The sequence below is a fragment of the Leucoraja erinacea genome, chromosome 21 (assembly GCF_028641065.1).
Source record: "Leucoraja erinacea ecotype New England chromosome 21, Leri_hhj_1, whole genome shotgun sequence".
Lineage (NCBI taxonomy): Eukaryota > Metazoa > Chordata > Chondrichthyes > Rajiformes > Rajidae > Leucoraja > Leucoraja erinaceus.
In genome coordinates, this window is record NC_073397.1 from 18,974,591 (window position 1) to 18,992,590 (window position 18,000).

Below are 18,000 nucleotides of genomic sequence, written 5' to 3' on the forward strand. Positions count from 1 at the left end.
CAGGGAGGGGCACACTGTTGTCAGCGATACTGCCCAATCTCACTGTGTAACGTGTTATAGCATGCATGATTTACCACAAATTACAGGTATCATGTGGGTTATCATGGGATTCTGGTTTGGTCCAGAAACGCCTCTTAGCGTCCTTGATGGCTTTACAAAAGTCAGAAATTGACTTATTATACCACTCAGGATCATTTGCCTAGAACGCTGCCGACATGGACTTCAGCTGGGATAGGACCTCACCATTCATCCACGGTTTCCAGTTGCGGAGCATTAATATTGTCTCCTTTCGCATACATTCCGACACACATTTATTGAATGAGTTCTGTAACGAAGATGTCTCACACATTTAGATTGGCCTCAGAGTCCTTGAGACCAGTCAACCAACTCAAAACAATTACAAATAATATAATTTGTTTCCTCAAATCAGCACTGGGCAACTTTTTGTACCTGTACTTCCTGCTTCTGTTTCTACTCTTATTCAGGGATTAGAAGAGGTGATCAGTTTTTTCCAAATTATGATCATGGAATGTAGCGGTGGGCGTCTTTGTTCGTTGTGTAGCAGTGGTCGTGGGTGTTTGGGCCACTGGTGGCACAGGAGATGTGCTGATGGTAATTTGCTAGAACTCTTTTGAGGTTGCTCTGTTTATAGTGATGTATAGTTTTTCGAGTGGAAGCTTGAGGTGGGATGCGGACTGCTGTTGGGATAACCAAAGTGAATCCCCAAGGCAGATGGTAGGGATTGGCACTTCACCGTTAGATATTTTAGGTCCAGGTCCAGGGAGCAGGAGCTTGCCATGGCCGCCACTTTTGGATACCACAAGGAGTTGATTAAAAAACAGACTAACAGTGTGGTGTAGAATGGGCAGATTAGTAGAGTATCTTCATCCTGTGAATGTTGAAACGCCCACTCTCTTGTATTCTTCAGAAAAGTGCGAATGATGGAGTTAGATCTCTGCGCTTGCAGAAACACAAGCATCACCAGCGGTATACGTAATCTTGGTTTTGATTGATCACCTACCCATTAATAGGTCATCATTGAAGAACCCGCACATTATGGCAATCACAAAATTGCTGCTGATCCCCCTGCCCACCCTCCATGCGTTCCTTCGGCATGACATAAAATGTAATTTACTGACAAAATGTGCTTTCAGGTGTGAAGAGGAAAACACATACGATAGCGGCATTTAAGAGGCTATTAGATATGTACATGACTATGCAGGGAACGGAGGAATGGCATGCAGGGAGAGATTAGTTTAACCTGACATCACATGCTGAAAGCCCTATTCTGTACTGTTCTATATTTTAATCATGTACTGCATGAATGATGCCATTAGATAACGTCCAATATGCAAAATGTATCAAGTCACAAGCATGGTTGTAAACCTAAGTGCTGAACGGAATTTCTGAAGTGGATTAATTTGAACTGAATATCATTGATATCACACTTCAGGGAAGAAACATTCATTTTCATGTTACCATTAAAGGAAACAAACAGAGAACAGGGATGACTGCATACAGGTTTCTAGCCCTCTGTGTTTTTTACTTTTCTGATTGTTGACCAATGCAAGTATTTTTTGAATGTACATACAGATAGATCCATTGTTTTGTCTTTTTATTCTAAATTGTCTGTATCTGCAATTTTCTAATTCTAGTTTTGGATAATCCAGTAACAAAATCTACCCAGTATGGAAGGAAAGAAAATCAATTCCTGAGAGATTTTAATAACAAATGCAAGTTTGTAACAAAAAAACTTTTCAAATAAACCTGTAGTTACAACAAACGCATTGTACAATGTGCTTAGTTTCCGTTAAAACTAATTGTCTCCAGTTGTCATTGCAGCAATTCAAACTAGAGAATTCTTCAGTTGGATCTCTTCAGTGAATTAGTGAAAACAGACAAGCGAATGCATAATGAATCTTCACCAAAAAGAACCCCTACCAACAAAATAATTTAATTATTTTAATATTTAACAAATTGACTATGTTAAAATGGGATCTAATATACTGCTTTAACCAATTAAAATACCAGATATTAATTTCTGGCACAGGATACAATATCTCCACAAACATCTGAAAGAAAATGATTTTTGGCATTTTTCTAAATACTACATACAGTAGCTTGCTGTGATGAAATTGTCTGCAATTTTTCTGAATTTACAATGGTTAAATATAATTGAAAAACCTAGACTATTGATCAAACATTCATTCCGGACATTCTCATTGATAAATTGGTCACTCTCGGCCTCCCCACTCTCACATGTGCCTGGATAAAAGATTTCCTCACCAACCGGCCCCAGACTGTGAGACTAGGCCCCCACCTCTCCTCCACTCGCAGGTTGAGGCTCCCTCTTATACTGTCTCTACACCTATGACTGTAGTCCGGCCCACAACAACCGCATCGTCAAATTTGCTGATGACACTACTGTAGCCGGACTTATTTCAAAGGGAGACGAGGCAGCCTACAGAGAGGAAGTCCTGATGTTGACAACCTGGTGCTCAGAAAACAATCTGGCTCTGAACACCAGGAAAACAAAAGAGCTCATTGTCGACTTCAGGAGGCACAGCACCGACTTAGTCCCCCTACATATCAACAGCGAGTGTGTGGAGAGGGTCAACACCTTCCGATTTCTCGGCGTCCATATCGCTGCTGATATCTCCTGGACAGACAACACGACAGCGGTCATCAAGAAGGCTCAGCAGCGGCTGCACTTCCTGAGGGTTCTCAGGAAGCACAACCTGGACTCTAACCTGCTGCTGACCTTCTACCGCTCGTCCATCGAGAGCCTGCTGACATACTGCATAACAAAACACACAATAAACATCCACCACAGTGAGTTCACCAGGCACCTCCTCAATGTGATGGAGGCAAAAGTATTACAGTTACTGTCTCTTCCCTCCTCATTCTCCCTCTGCGCTGAGGTGATATGTTGTTACCCCACCGGGCGATGGTAGTCAGTCTCGCGGCTCAACCGAGCTCCGCGAAAGGGCCGGTTCAAGCTCCGCGGCCCGGGGTGGTCGAAGCTGCCGCCCTCCAGTCCAGCGGACGCAGCTGTTGCCGCGGGAGCTCCGGAAAAACAGGCACCAACGTGTGACCTGCGAGCTCCGACGATGTTGTCCACTGGCCCGCAGCTGAGCCCCGGATTCAGGCCGCCACCGCCGGAATGCCGCCTCAGCCACCGGAGCACCGTCTCAGGCCCGAGTCGGGCCGCCCTCACCGGAGCACCGTCTCAGCCCCGAGTCGGGCCGCTCTCAACGGAGCACCGTCTCAGCCCCGAGTCAACTCATTTGTAGGATGTTACGATTATTACAGAGGGTCCAGATAAGATATACAATGGTTCTTGGGTTGGGGATTACAGTTAAAAGATAGATTAGAGGTTGGAACTGATTTATTTAAAGAGAAGCCTAGTAGAGATCTAACAGAAATATATAAAAATATTGAATAATCAAGCTATTAAATTCATTGAAAGGGTTGAGGTCTAGAGGTCACATATGTAGAATAAAGTGGAAGATAAATAAGACCAACACAACTTAGGAGAAACCTTTGTTACATTAAGCATGTTGTTGGAATCTGGCTGCAGATGTGCTAGAGGTGAGTTCCATGGTATTCTTCAAGAGGGAATTGGACAAATTAGGGGGAAAATCGCAAGACTATGGAAACCTGACAAGAGGGGAAGGTGAGGGTGATGGAGTTAAAGAGAGGGAATTAGTGAGATTCTTTAGTAGAGCTGGCAGACATGCTGAGTCAAATGGTATCCTTCTGTGCTACAACCATTCTATGATTTAGAGGGAACGAGGAATGGACAGGAAATGCTTGGTTTGCCACCAACCAAACAAATTAAAAAAATCATTTGTTAAGTTATTTAGAAAATCCTGTGGGAAAGGTGTTATTTTAATTATCAGTTCATGAACTGGAGATCCAGAAGCATCACATTCATGGATTGTCTGAAGAAGGGTCTCGACCCGAAACATCACCTATTTCCTTCGCTCCATAGAAGCTGCCTCACCCGTTGAGTTTCTCCAGCATTTTTGTCTACCTTTGATTTTCCAGCATTGGCAGTTCCTTCTTAAACATTCATGAACTAAGTTAGTCTGTTGATCCTATAACCATTAGAGCACACCAGCATCATGTTGTGAGCAATAGTTGGTTTGGGAGGTGCTCATGGAGTAACTAAGGCAGGTAACTGCAGTAATTTGGATTATTTCCATGCATTGGGCCTAGGACAGGGTCAGAGAAATACACACCTAGAAACCTGAAGCAACTGACTCTCAAATGTTGTCCTGTTGATGAAGACAGTTTCATGGATCCTCAGCTTTCCTTTTCTGAAATCAACGCCTTGTGGAAAATTTCAGGTTTGATCTCTCTGTCTCCATCTCGGGGGGGGGCAGACTATCGACTGACATCTAGTATAAACCCACTGACTCCCACAATTATCTGGACCACATTTCTTCTCATCCTGCCTCTTGCAATGATGCTATCCCCAACTCCCAGTTTCTCCTTCTCTGCTCCCAAGATGTGGCTTTCCATTATAGGCCTGCTTCATTGCCAGAGTGAGACCTTGCACTAACTCAAGAAATAGCACCAGTTTCCACTTAGATAGGGTCAACTACAACCCAATGGTATGAAGTTTCCCAATTTTAGATAATTAAACTCCTCCCCCATTTAGGAATCATCTATTTATTTTCCCCTCTTCCACCTTTCCTCTAGCTTCACAATTCACAACTCTTCAATCCCTTTGTCTCTTCCTTTTTCTTTTCAACTGTTGCCTTTGTCCATCTGCCGATCAAAATCCCCTCATACCCACCCATTACCTGCTAGGCTTTGTCCCACCACTCCTCTCCCCCCACCCCCACCACAATCAGTCTAAAGAGGGTTGCCCACCCAAAATGTCACCTAATCACGCAATGCAAAGATGATGTGTGACATGTTGCGCTACTCCAGCACTTTATGTCCAATTTTGTAAACCAGCAACTGCAGTCTGAAGAAGGGTCTCGACCTGAAACTTTGCCTGTTTCCTTCGGTCCATAGATGCTGCCTCACCCGCTGAGTTTCTCCAGCATTTTTTGTCTACCTGCAATTTACAAATGTACTAGACTGGCTGAGTTCCTCCAGCAGTTTATTTGTTCCAGATTCCAGCAGCGTCAGTCTCTCCTGTGCCCACAGAGGCTGCCGGACCATCTGCGTGTTTCAAACATTCCCTGTCTTCATATTCACCATGCCTGCAGTTGTTTTTATTTTCATTCGAGGCGAATTAATTTTTTATTTAATAAAACAATACAAGTGGGCAAATTCTCCCAGGTCATTAAAACAAAACAGAAAGTCTCCATGGAATGTTTTGTTCTGCGCCTTTTTATGGGTGCACGCCCCTTTGCTGGATCTCTGCCCCCCCCCCCCTCCTCTTTTTTTCGGGGGGGGATGAATATCTGCAATTGTTTTTTATTCACATTCGAGGCAGATTATTGTATTAATTGCGAGAAGGCGAATTCTCCCCTAGGTCTTAAAAACACTATTTTTTTAGAAGGGTCCCCGACAGTTGTGTGTTGTGGGACACATCCTTTGTTGCCTCCATTCCCCACACAACGTCTGGTTAACGCCTTATCCGTGGGAGGGGCAATTTCGTCCTACGACTTCCAGAGGCCATTCAGGTCCTCTAACCCTTACAAAAGGCCCATTGGTTCCCTTCCTTACCTAACGTCCTATTTCCAAAATAAAACGCAACGTATCGGCAGTGGGGCTGCTGGCGAACTCGAGTTTATCACCGGCGGACGAGCGGACGCCATTTACCTCAGGCTGCCACTTGGCGCCAGCCGGATGTCCCGCCCCGACAACGCCTTATATGGTGCGCGCGATCAACTGACCAACGATCACTGACGGCCCCTGATTGACAGCTCGGCAGCCGGGCGGCGGCTCTCATTGGTGGGCGGCGCGCAGGCCCGCCCACCGCCTTCCGGCGCTGTTGTGGGCAGAGATCCTCTAGTGGATCTTTGGTTGTGGGAGCGCGGAGAGAGCGGCGGATCATGGGCGTCGAGTTGGAGACTATCACCCCGGGAGACGGTAAGCTTCAGTTACATCGCACTGGCTGTAGCTGCTTCTTATATAATTCCTAGTGAAGCAAGGCCCGCAGCCCGGGGCGATGCCCGTGTAATCCGTGGTTGTTTCTCTCTTTCAGGGCGGACCTTTCCCAAGACGGGCCAAGTCTGTGTGGTGCACTATGTGGGTGAGTGCAGCGGGGCGCTCGGGCCCGGGAGCGTGATGCGTGTAGGGTCCGCGATTGTGCATGTCAGCCCCCCCCCCGCCCCCCGGGCAGTGTGCATGCCAGCCTTTGGGGGATTTTGCATGCAAGCCTCCCAGGAGAGGAGGGGCGGGGGAGGGGGTGATAAAGCACAGGACAAAACAGCCCGAAGTTCCTAATGCAGCCAAGACAGTTTGAAGTTTTGTTGGAGTTCAAGATCTTTGGCATGGGAACCAGAATAATGAAAGTTTTACTTGCTGCATCTTTGCAGGCTTATTAAATGCAAAAAGACAAAAGCTGAACAATATATGACCACTTATGCTAAGTAAACTAGACCATGACATTAGCTTCACAATCAATGCAAACATAACTTCTAAAGTTAACCTTTTTTTGGAATAATGGTTGTCTATATTGAAGCAATTTATCGTGTTTATGATCTGATATCGCTAACATTTTGCTGCTATCGTTGCTAACAGGTTCACTGATGGATGGGACAACGTTTGATTCCTCCCGGGACCGAAAGAAGCCATTTCGTTTTAAAATTGGTAAAAATAATGTCATCAAAGGATGGGATGAAGGATTAGCTCAGGTTGTTAAAAAAATGTATTTTTTTTTCTGCAACCTTTCTGAAGTCTTCGGTTCTTGTACAGTATAATATTCCTGAATTGCTCAAGTGAAATTAATTTGTTTAAGAAGGAACTGCAGATGCTGGAAAATCGAAGGTACACAAAAAAGCTGGAGAAACTCAACGAGTGCAGCAGCATCTATGGAGCGAAGGAAAAAGGCAACGTTTCGGGCTGAAACCCTTCTTCAGACTGATGGGGGGGGGGGGGGGGGGGGGGGGGGGGGGGAGAGAAGAAAGGAATAAGGAGGAGGAGCTCAAAGGCTGTGGATGAGAGGAGACAGCAGGAGGGCTGAGTATGCAGGCTCCCCAAGCTCGACTCCATTCAAGGACCCAAGCAGTCGTTCCAGGTGTGACAGAGGTTTACCTGCATCTCCTCCAACCTCATCTATTGCATCCACTGCTCTAGATGTCAGCAGATCTATATCGGTGAGACCAAGCGGAGGTTGGGCGATCGTTTTGCCGAACACCTCCGCTCGGTCCGCAATAACCAACCTGACCTCCCGGTGGCTCAACACTTCAACTCCCCCTCCCACTCCGTATCCGACCTCTCTGCCCTGGGTCTCCTCCATGGCCAGAGCGAGCAACACCGGGAATTGGAGGAACAGCACCTCATATTCCGCTTGGGGAGTCAGCATCCTGGGGGCATGAACATTGAATTCTCATAATTTTGTTAGTCCTTGCTGTCTCCTCAGCCCTCCTGCTGTCTCCTCCCATCCCCAGCCTTCGAGCTCCTCCTCCTTTTACCTTTCTTCTCCCCGCCCCACCCCCCGATCAGTCTGAAGAAGGGTTTCAGCCCGAAACGTTGCCTTTTTCCTTCGCTCCATAGATGGCTGCTGCACCCGCTGAGTTTCTCAAGCTTTTTTGTGAAATTAAGTTGTGACAGTTTCCATTAAATGCTAACAGATTATTTGTGTAGAATGCTATTCCACATTCCTCTCGGGTTCTCATTGGCTGCGTACATGGTTTTTACAGTGGGTGTGACTGGTTAATGATTTCAAGCAGAAGTCTGCTCCTCTTCCTGTGGAACGTTGAGCTGCTTTCCAATTTACTGAGGAAATTTATGATACCCAAGATAGACCGGAATTGTATTTATGTGAAAAGTAATTAAAAAGACTCTAATTCTCCTTTAAAAAATAAATTATGCTGTAGGCACTAGGGTGGCACAGCAGTAGAGTTGCTGTCTCACAACGCCAAAGACCCGGCCTGACTGCGGGTACTGCCTGTACGGAGTTTGTATGTTCTCCCTGTGACCCAGTGGGTTTTCTCCGGGTGCTCCAGTTTCCTCCCACACTACAAAGACGTGCGAGTTTGTAGGTTAATTGGCTTGGTAAAATTGTAATCTCTAGTTCATGTGTAGGATAGTGTCAGTGTATGAGGTGATCGCAGGTTAGCTTGGACTCGGTGGACCTGTATATGCGCTGTATCTCAAAACTAAAACTACCACATTCCAAAGACATGGAAGTTTGTAGGTTAGTTGGCTTCTGTAAATTGTCCCGAGTGTGTTGAATAAAACTAGTGTATGGGTGATCTTTGGTCGGTGCAAACTCGACGGGCTGAAGGGCTTGTTTCCGCGCTGTATCTCAAAAATTAAAACAAATGAGTTAAAGTTTACTCTATTGAAGTAATTCCATTCCTGTGGGAATTGCTTAATTGGCATGAGTTTTTGAATAGAGAAATCTGATCGGAACTACACACTCCTTCACTGTATCACATCGCTGTACTTCTGTATGAAATCTTTGACAAGTTTTGTGCCACATGGAACTCTTGAAGTAAACAGCAGTTACAGATCTAGTTCCACTTCAGTTGCATACACATCCCTTTTAAATACATTATATAACAGGTGGTGCAGTAACCCAGCAAGTGGGAAGCTACTTCACAGTTCTGGCAAACTACATTCAATCCCAGCCTTTAGTTTATTGTCACGTGCACTGTCTTTATCCCATAAAAGCATATAAAACTAGAGAACATGGGTTTAGGGGAAGTAATTTGGAGGGGATCTGAGGAAGGCATTTTCTACCCAGAGAGTGGTGAGTAGCTGGAATGCACTTCCTGGGGAGTGGTAGAAGCAGAGTCGCTGATAACGTTTAAGAAGTGACTAGATAATCATTGAATTAACCAGGTTTATAAGGTTATGATCCAAGTTCTTAGAGATGGGATTAATAGGGAAGTGTGTTGACATTGGGCCTGTTTCCATGCTATGTGATTAGAACGTAGAATAAGACCTTCGATCCACAATATATGCTAACAATTATGCCAATTGTTTCTGCGCCTGTTTCCGCACTGTATCTCTAAACTAAACTGCAGATTGCCTGCTCTCGAGCAATATCCCTCTATTCCATGCCGTTCCCCATGTCCCTCTTGAACGTTGCTATTTGTTCTCCTTCCACCAATTCCCCAGGCACCTATCACTCCCTGCGTTAAGGAATTAACTAACACAACAACAGTCATATAAGTTAAAGCCTTGCAGTTTTCATGATTTTGGGACAGTCTGAAGCACTTTATAGCTAATGTCGTTTCAAACGTCAGCCACTGTCAATTTGCACACACACAACTCCCACAAACAGCAGTGTAATAACCAGGTGATTTATTTTTGTGATGTTTAGTAATAAATTAGAGAAACTGCTCCTCTTTAACACAAGTGTTAACATCTGAGTGTAGACTAACAGGTCATTTTCAGCACTACAATGGCGAGTCAATATTCTTTTACAAAAATAGTTCAGATGTATGCGTCCTGGGTTTGGGTATTCCTAGCTAGATGGTGCAGAAGAGTGTGCATAAAGTTATGAACTATTCTTGTGTGCTCAGTTTCTTGATTTTTGTTTTAGATGAGTGTGGGGCAGACAGCCAAACTGACCTGCACCCCTGACTATGCATATGGAGCTTCTGGCCACCCTGGCACCATTCCACCTAATGCAACTTTGACATTTGAAGTAGAGCTCTTGAATATTGAGTGAAAATATCTTGGTAAGGGGATTTTCTACTTGGTCGGATACTGCTATCTTTAGTGCAGATACGTGGAACAATCAATGATTATTTTTTTTTCGTGTTTTGACAGATTTATATCCTGCTTTTGGCACATAAGTAACGAAGAGCTTGAAGATTGTGCGTTGAAAATGCAGGAACCAGTTAAAATCACTACATTTACCATTCCCATCTTTTAGTTTAGTTCATTATGTCACGTACCAAGGTACACTGAAAAGCTTTTGTTTGCCTGCTATCCATCAAAGAAAACCTTAAATGCAATTAAGCCGTCCACAGTGCACAGATCGATGAAGATACAACATTTAGTGCAAGATATAACATTGAAATCCGATTAAAGATAGTTCAAATGTCTCTAATGTGGCTGATGGTCAGGTCAGGATTGCACTCTTGATGATCTACAATGTACAGTATGTCAGCAACAAGCCTGCTTGTCACTTTGTTTATCTTTTGGGCTGTGGAGTAAAATCTGATTATTTTAATCTTGAATTTTTTTTTTTTTTTGTTTTATCATGCTCTGCTTGAAGTTCACATCATCAGGCATTATCATTAAGGAGCCTAAAAGTAGAAAGGAGAACAAACCATTGTTGGGTTACCACTTAATGTTCAAACATAAGATAGTAATTTTGAATTGATGCATTGAAGAGCCACAAACTGTTTGAAAACAAGTGACAAGATGGCCATGTAGACTACTGTATTTTGAAACATATCTTTGAATAGAGAAAATTCACTGTTGAGGCCTCCATATGTTGTCTGAGCTTGCGTTCACCTTAACATTAATTATTGGGGCTTTATCATGAATTAGCTAAATAAAAGATTTGTGAATACATTTGAAATGTGGGATATTTGTGACCAGGTTAGGAAGGAAATCAGTTTTACCCACCCAGTTGCATAATTTTTTTAATTCCACTACTTTTGTCTGCTAGTTCACGGTTACAATCTTCAAACCACATTTAACTTGATTGGTGTCATTTATACCGTTTTACCTGCAACTGTATCCTCTTCAGGATCTGCTGTTCTTCACCAATGGAAAGATTGCTATGGGGCAGAATCGTAGATCATCATTTGTACATTTGCAAAAATGATCAATTGCTAATATAGGCAGTGTATGAACACACTCATCTTAAGAGAGCATACAGTGTCAGCATGACAGCAGGCATGAATCATTAGAGGTAAAGAGTCTTGGGAATGGCATCTAGTCAGAGGGTCTGGCATACTGAGTCTTAATTAATACTGTAGGAACCATGAAAGTGTAAATTATGCTGTTATGTAACTGGTCACTTGCCAGTATTGCCAGTGAAGTACTTCCACTAAAAAATGTTTCAGAATACAGGACCACCATTGATTTCAGAAACTTTCTGCATTGCCCATTTTGCCGGACCAACAGAGGTCACGGCCTTGGAGGACGTCACGATACCAACCCGCAAAGTCGGATATGGGAACGGATCTGCTGGCTCCAGCAGGGCCGGAGCTCCAAAGCCCTGATCACAAGGGACATATTCAATCTGCCAATTGGCATGTAAGTACCAATGAAGTTGAGTTTGGCCACCTCACCCCCCGGCACCAAATTTTCAGGGGGGGGGGGGGGGGGTATTACGGGAGGGAGCAGGACCGTCAGTTACCAGGTGATCATGGTGGACCTGTAATACCACACTCTGCTTGAAATGGTGACTACTCTTGGAAGTTCACCTCGCCTCACAGTGGTGGAGCCACTGAAGACCCAGATTCAATCCTGTCCCTCGATGCCGTCTGTGTGAAGTTTGTACTTTCTCCCTCTGACCGCATGGATTTTCACCAACATTTCAAATACCTGGATATTTGTGTTATTCTACCACTAAATTGCCCCTCGTGAGTGTGTAGAATCTAGCAGGAGTCCTTGTAAATTTGGGGAACAGTAATAACCATATGACAATTACAGCACGGAAACAGGCCATCTCGGCCCTACAAGTCCGTGCCGAACAACTTTTTTCCCTTAGTCCCACCTGCCTGCACTCATACCATAACCCTCCATTCCCTTCTCATCCATATGCCTACCCAATTTATTTTTAAATGATACCAATGAACCTGCCTCCACCACTTCCACTGGAAGCTCATTCCACACCACCACTCTCTGCGTAAAGAAGTTCCCCTCATATTACCCCTAAACTTCTGTCCCTTAATTCTGAAGTCATGTCCTCTTGTTTGAATCTTCCCTATTCTCAAAGGGAAAAGCTTGTCCACATCAACTCTGTCTATCCCTCTCATCATTTTAAAGACCTCTATCAAGTCCCCCCTTAACCTTCTGCGCTCCAGAGAATAAAGACCTAACTTATTCAACCTATCTCTGTAACTTAGTTGTTGAAACCCAGGCAACATTCTAGTAAATCTAGTAATAAAAGGTATTAATGTATAATTATTGTAAGTGGAAGGTCATGGTCATGTCCTGCTGTATCTCTCTTATTACTACACTTTTTCCTTTGGTGGAATAAGCAGTGTGCCTCTTTATAACATTAAATAGGTGCTAACGACATATTTGTAAGCTGGTCATCACGGCTGCCAACTCCTTTTCAGTGTTGCTTGTAATCCTTTCATTGCACTGTGGCATTCTTCAATTCAATGAAATCCAAGATGCTTTTACAATAAAATGCTTTGACCATTTTCAACTGTTTCTGATGTGAACATTTTTAAAGAAATTACAGTAAAATTTATTATTGACCATTTTCAGACACAAAATTCTGCACGTCACCCCGTGTCGGATGAAGTGGAGAACGGACAGATTAATTTGTTTGACTGGGCTTAATGGGCCTGTTCCTGTGCTGTATTGTAGTCCAGGATAGACCCTGCAATGGGCTTTGAAGTGCATTCGCATTTTTTGAGCCTAAACGGCCATATTCCAACTTCCATACTGTGCTGGAAATATTCAACATCTTATCAACAACACCCTCGAAAGGGATGGGTTGGTTCCCAGTAGATCTGAAGCCAAATGTTTGCTGGTGTGGGGGAACAACAGTCCTGGTCTTCACAACACCAAATAGTTTGAAGAAGAGTTAGTTTAGTTTGTTGCCATGTGTATCGAGGTACAGTGAAAAGCTTTTTGTTGCATGCTATCCAGTCAGCAGAAATGCTTTACATGATTACAATCCAGCCATCCACAGTGTACAGTAAAAGGGAATGACGTTTAGTGTAAGGTAAAGTCCAATTAAAGATAGTCCAAGGCTCTCCAATGAGGTAGATGGTAGCTCAGGACCGCTCTCTAGTTGTTGATGGGATGGTTCAATTGCCTGAGCGGGTTGCACTATCTGCTCCATTCAGCAGAATCAAATTTCTGTGAAATGTAAAGTTTAGATCTCCAGGTGTCATAATGCTGGTTTTACCTATTTCCCAGCAATAACTACAACATAACATGGAGTAAGAAATTGTCGGCACAAGGAACCGCAGATGCTAGTTTGCAGGATCCCATCCCAAAACTTTACCTATCCGTGTTCTTTGGTGAAGCCGCCTGTCCTGCTGAGTTACTCTAGCATTTGCGTCTTTTTTGCAGGAAGAAAGATCCCGACCCGAAAAGTCACATCCATGTTCTCGAGAGACACTGCCTGTCCTGTTGAATTACTCCAGCACTCTGTGCCTTTTTTTTTATTGAGCTAGAAATTATTGAGCACAGAACACTGCTCATGAATTGTTCCAATTCCAGGTGAAAAACTGGCACAATTTCCATCCTTCAATAGTTGGAGAAATTTGAAACCGAAATGGGCTGCAGTAGAACTGAATATGCAGGATTTTGCAGGACATTATATTCAGGCGCCATCTGTACTTGGGTATTGTTTAAGCCACATGTCGCATTTCCTGGCTAACATTCATCTGTGAAGTCACTGATAAAACATTGTTTGTGGGACTTAATGTGGAATTCCCTATATTGTAGTGACCATACTTCACAAAATATTTTAAAATAAAACGCAGAGGCACACCCAAACGATGCTCAATGCAAAATTCTAATTTAAAATGTTCCGGCGTGTGTTGAAACATGACTCCTGTGGAAGGAGTAACTGAAGTAGGGTTCCAACCCGAAACATTACCTGTCCATTTTCTCCAGAGATGCTGCCAGGCTAGTTGAGTTACTTCAGCATTTTGTGTCTATCTTTGGTAAAAACCACCATCTGCAGTTCCTTCCTGCATTTCTTGTGGAAGGGATCTGCGGAAATGACAAAAAAACTCAAGGCATTTTAAATCTCCTAGCTTGTTCTGTCACCTTTCATCCAGTCACTTGCTTTTGAGTGGTCACCAGCAAAATCTAGTTCTTGCTCAGCACATTCCCACCTTCCAAGCAGATCAGAGACATCCTAACAACATCACCTCTTGACAGCATGGGGTTAATTGGGCAGCTCTATTACCCTTCCTTAACTCTTGAAAGATTTTCCCCTTGAGTGATTATCCAATTCCCATCTGTCACTGCTATTGTATTTGCAACTGGCATCCTTTCGTACAGGATATTCCAGATCACAGCTTTTCCTGTTGTTAAGCCATTTGGACTGAGTTCAATTCAAGGTCTTTGTGGAGAAATTATTTTTGAGTGAAAACTTGTCCATGTTGGATATTTTGTCATGTTCGATTTTGGTTTGCTGTACTGTAGCCAAGATGACATCATACTGGCTGGCAACAAAAACAAGGAGACAAAAAAAACTATTATTAAGTTCTGAAAATCTCAGATTGTATATAGAATAAGGCTAAATGCTGATAAACAAAAGCATATATCAAATCCCCTTGCGTTTTAAAATGTGTACATATGTTGCATTTTTTTCATCAAATGGTCAAACTAGTTTACTAGAGCAAAAAAGTTTACAAAAGTGGCATAAAACAGCATTTTAAAAACTCGGGGAATTGCCCCAGTGTGTATCCCTCAAGCAATACCCCAAAAAACAATAGGTAACATTTCATGTCTAAACCAATGGACATGGGGAGTAAGCTGGAACGGGGTACTGATTTTGGATGATCAGTCATGATCTTATTGAATGGTGGTGCTGGCGTAGGGCCGAATGGCCTACCCCTGCACCTATTTTTCTCTGTTTATAAGCCTTCTTCAGAACCAAAACGCACCTATTTTTCTCCAGAGATGCTGCCAGACCCGCTGAGTTACTCCAGCATTTTGTGTCTACGGTATAAACCAGCATCTGCAGTTCCTTCCTACGCACTAGGTAAAAAAAATGATGATCTGATCAATTACTGCTGTAAGTGATCCCACAAATATAAAATATTCATGCAGAACACTGCACGGGGGAATAATTTGATCATCGTGCAAACACCGGCAAAAAAGTGAGTTACCTTGGCTAATTTCATCTTCCCACGCTGGTCTGGCCTTCGGGGTCCCAATTTTTCAACTGCATGTCCACTTACATTTTAAATGCGATAAGAGATTCAGATTAGTTTATTGCCATATACACAAGGATGCAATATAATTCCTTGTGCACATCATGGGCGGAAATCCGGGGGGGGGAGACACCTCCCCTCCATGTTTTGAGAGGGGGGCAATCCCCCTCGTGTTTTGTAATCCGGATTTTGAAATTTGGTGAAAAAAATCTATTCAAAATCTCTGCTTTCCGCGTGGCAGTGGGGATGGGACTGATGGTTGAGGGCGCCGATTGGACGAGAGAGACGTCGGTCAGCAGGCAATGGGGGGTGGCGGGACATGATGATTCAGCGCGATGATTGGAGGAGGGATGTGTCGGTCAGAGGCGGACTGAGGATAGAGCACGGTGATTGGAGGAGGGAGACGTCCTGGTGGAGCAAAGATCATAGAGTGGAGCTTGAATCGGCCCGTTTGTGGGGTCTTTCATCGCCCGGCGCGGCTTAAAATCGACCACGGGATCTTCCACCGCCCCGCGGTCAAATTGCTGCATCGAGGCAATCGAGGCTCCCGATGTTGAAGCCCCCACCGGGCGATGGAAGACCCCACGGCCGGTTTTAAGCTGTGCCAGGCAATGAATGGCCCTGCGAACGGGCCGATTCAAGCCCCACGATTCGGGGAGGACGTTGCTGGAGTTCGGAGTCTGTCACCAACCAGGTCAGCTCCCTATGATACCATCCACAGGGCCCACGGCTGAAGCCTCGCGTGTGTGTGCACATGCGCCAAATAATTTGTGTGTCCCCCATGTTTTGATATTGATTTCCGTTCCTGGTTCACATGAAGCTCACAGAATAAACAGTATACATACAGTAATGATAAATACAATCGTGAATGCAAAACACCAGAATAGCGAAGATTGTAGTGCAATCCAAACTGGTGTAACAAACATATTAAAGAACAATGCAAAAAGCTAAGTGAGGTGTTGGTTTATCATTGTCACGTGTACCGAGATACAATGGAACACTTTGTTTTGTGTGCTCTCCAGGCAAATCATACCATACATGAGTGCAATGATACTATACATGAGTACAATGGGTAGTGCAAAACGAGAATGGAAACAATGCAAAATATAGTGTTACAGCTGCAGAGAAAGAGCAAATAACAAAAATGGCAAGGGCAACAACAAAGTATATTGGGAGATCAAATGCACCCTTAGTACTTTATTCAAAAGTTCAATAATGGCAGAGAAGAAGCTGATCTTGAATCTGGTGGTAAGTTCTTTCAAGCTTTTGTAGCTTCTGCCGACAGCAGAAGCTTAATATTTCTATTATGGTGTTTCCATCTATACATCTATAGGAAGATTATTTCCAACACTTCCCTACCATTACTTGACCTCACTATCTCCATCGCAGGTGATAGACTTCTGACCGACATCCACTACAAACCCACTGACTCCCATGGCTATCTGGACTACACTTCTTCCCACCCTGCCTCCTGTAAGGACTCCATCCCCCACTCCCAATTCCTCCGTCTACGCCGCATCTGCTCCACGGATGAGGCGTTCCACACCAGGGCATCTGAAATGTCCTCATTCTTCAGGGAACGGGGATTCCCCTCCTCCACCATAGATGAGGCTTGCACCAGGGTCTCTTCCATAACCCACAACACTACTCTCTCTCCCCATCCCCGCACTCGCAACAAGGGCAGAGTCCCCCTAGTCCTCACCTTTCACCCCACCAGCCGTCACATACAACAAATAATCCTACGTCAGTTTCGCCACCTCCAACGTGACCCCACCACTCGCCACATCTTCCCATCTCCCCCCATGTCTGCCTTCCGCAAAGACCGCTCCCTCCGCAACTCTCTTGTCAATTCTTCCCTTCCCTCCCGTACCACCCCCTCCCCGGGCACTTTACGTTGCAACCGCAAGAAATGCAACACCTGTCCCTTTACCTCCCCCCTCGACTCCATTCAAGGACAGTCGTTCCAGGTGCGAAAGAGGTTCACCTGTATCTCCTCCACCCTCATCTACTGCATCCGCTGCTCTAGATGTCAGCTGATCTACATCGGTGAGACTAAGCGGAGGTTGGGCGATCGTTTCGCCGAACACCTCCGCTCGGTCCGCAAGAACCTACCTGACCTCCCAGTGGTTCAGCACTTCAACTCCCCCTCCCATTCCCACTCCGACCTCTCTGTCCTGGGTCTCCTCCATTGCCAGAGTGAGCAGCACCGGAAATTGGAGGAACAGCACCTCATATTCTGCTTGGGGAGCTTGCATCCGTCGGGCATGAACATTGAATTCTCCCAATTTTGTTAGCCCTTGCTGTCTCCTCCCCTTCCTTAGCACTCGAGCTACCTTAATATTTCCATACTTGATAGTAAATACCATAATATTTCCATACTTGATAGTAAATACCACAGCCGTATATACAACAACTTCCCTAAAATGATATAGCCGAGTTGATCAAAGTCTAAATTTTAGTTTATGTGCACAGGCACACAATTTATATGTTGACACGTGTACAACGATGCAGTGAGAAGTTTATTCTGCATGCTATCCAGCCAAGCAGAGTCATACATGACAGAAATAGGGCCGTCGGCCCAACTTGTACCAAGATACCCCAGCTAAACTAATCCCATTTGCCTGCATTTGGCCCATGTCTCTCTGAACCTCTCCTGTTCAGGAAACACCATAATAAACAACAGCAAAAAGTTTATATAGACTTGGGGGCAATTTGTTTGTTTGTTTTATGTGTATGTATATATTGTGTGTATGTATTTGTGTATGTATGTATATATAGCTGTAGATATCTACATATATACATCTACATATACATACAAGAGTAT

At 44.2% G+C, this 18,000-nt stretch overlaps 1 protein-coding gene across 1 annotated transcript; it reads left to right on the forward strand.

The window, feature by feature from the left end:
• Positions 1–5,908: 5,908 nt before the first annotated feature.
• On the forward strand, positions 5,909–10,665 carry LOC129707337 (peptidyl-prolyl cis-trans isomerase FKBP1B-like). Its single transcript, XM_055652293.1, has 5 exons — positions 5,909–6,054; positions 6,170–6,217; positions 6,709–6,821; positions 9,683–9,821; positions 9,913–10,665. The coding sequence occupies exons 1-4, from the start codon at positions 6,018–6,020 to the stop codon at positions 9,809–9,811; spliced, it is 327 nt and encodes a 108-aa protein (XP_055508268.1). The 5' UTR covers positions 5,909–6,017; the 3' UTR covers positions 9,812–9,821; positions 9,913–10,665.
• The last annotated feature ends 7,335 nt before the right edge of the window (positions 10,666–18,000 follow it).

What these genes read in the sequence shown, in the direction of transcription:
- LOC129707337 (XM_055652293.1), top strand. Translation starts at nt 6,018, where the DNA reads ATGGGCGTCGAGTTGGAGACTATCACCCCGGGAGACG. An exon ending in GACTATCACCCCGGGAGACG is followed by an intron (nt 6,055 to 6,169) that starts GTAAGCTTCAGT and finishes TCTCTCTTTCAG; the next exon opens with GGCGGACCTTTCCCAAGACG. An exon ending in CTGTGTGGTGCACTATGTGG is followed by an intron (nt 6,218 to 6,708) that starts GTGAGTGCAGCG and finishes CGTTGCTAACAG; the next exon opens with GTTCACTGATGGATGGGACA.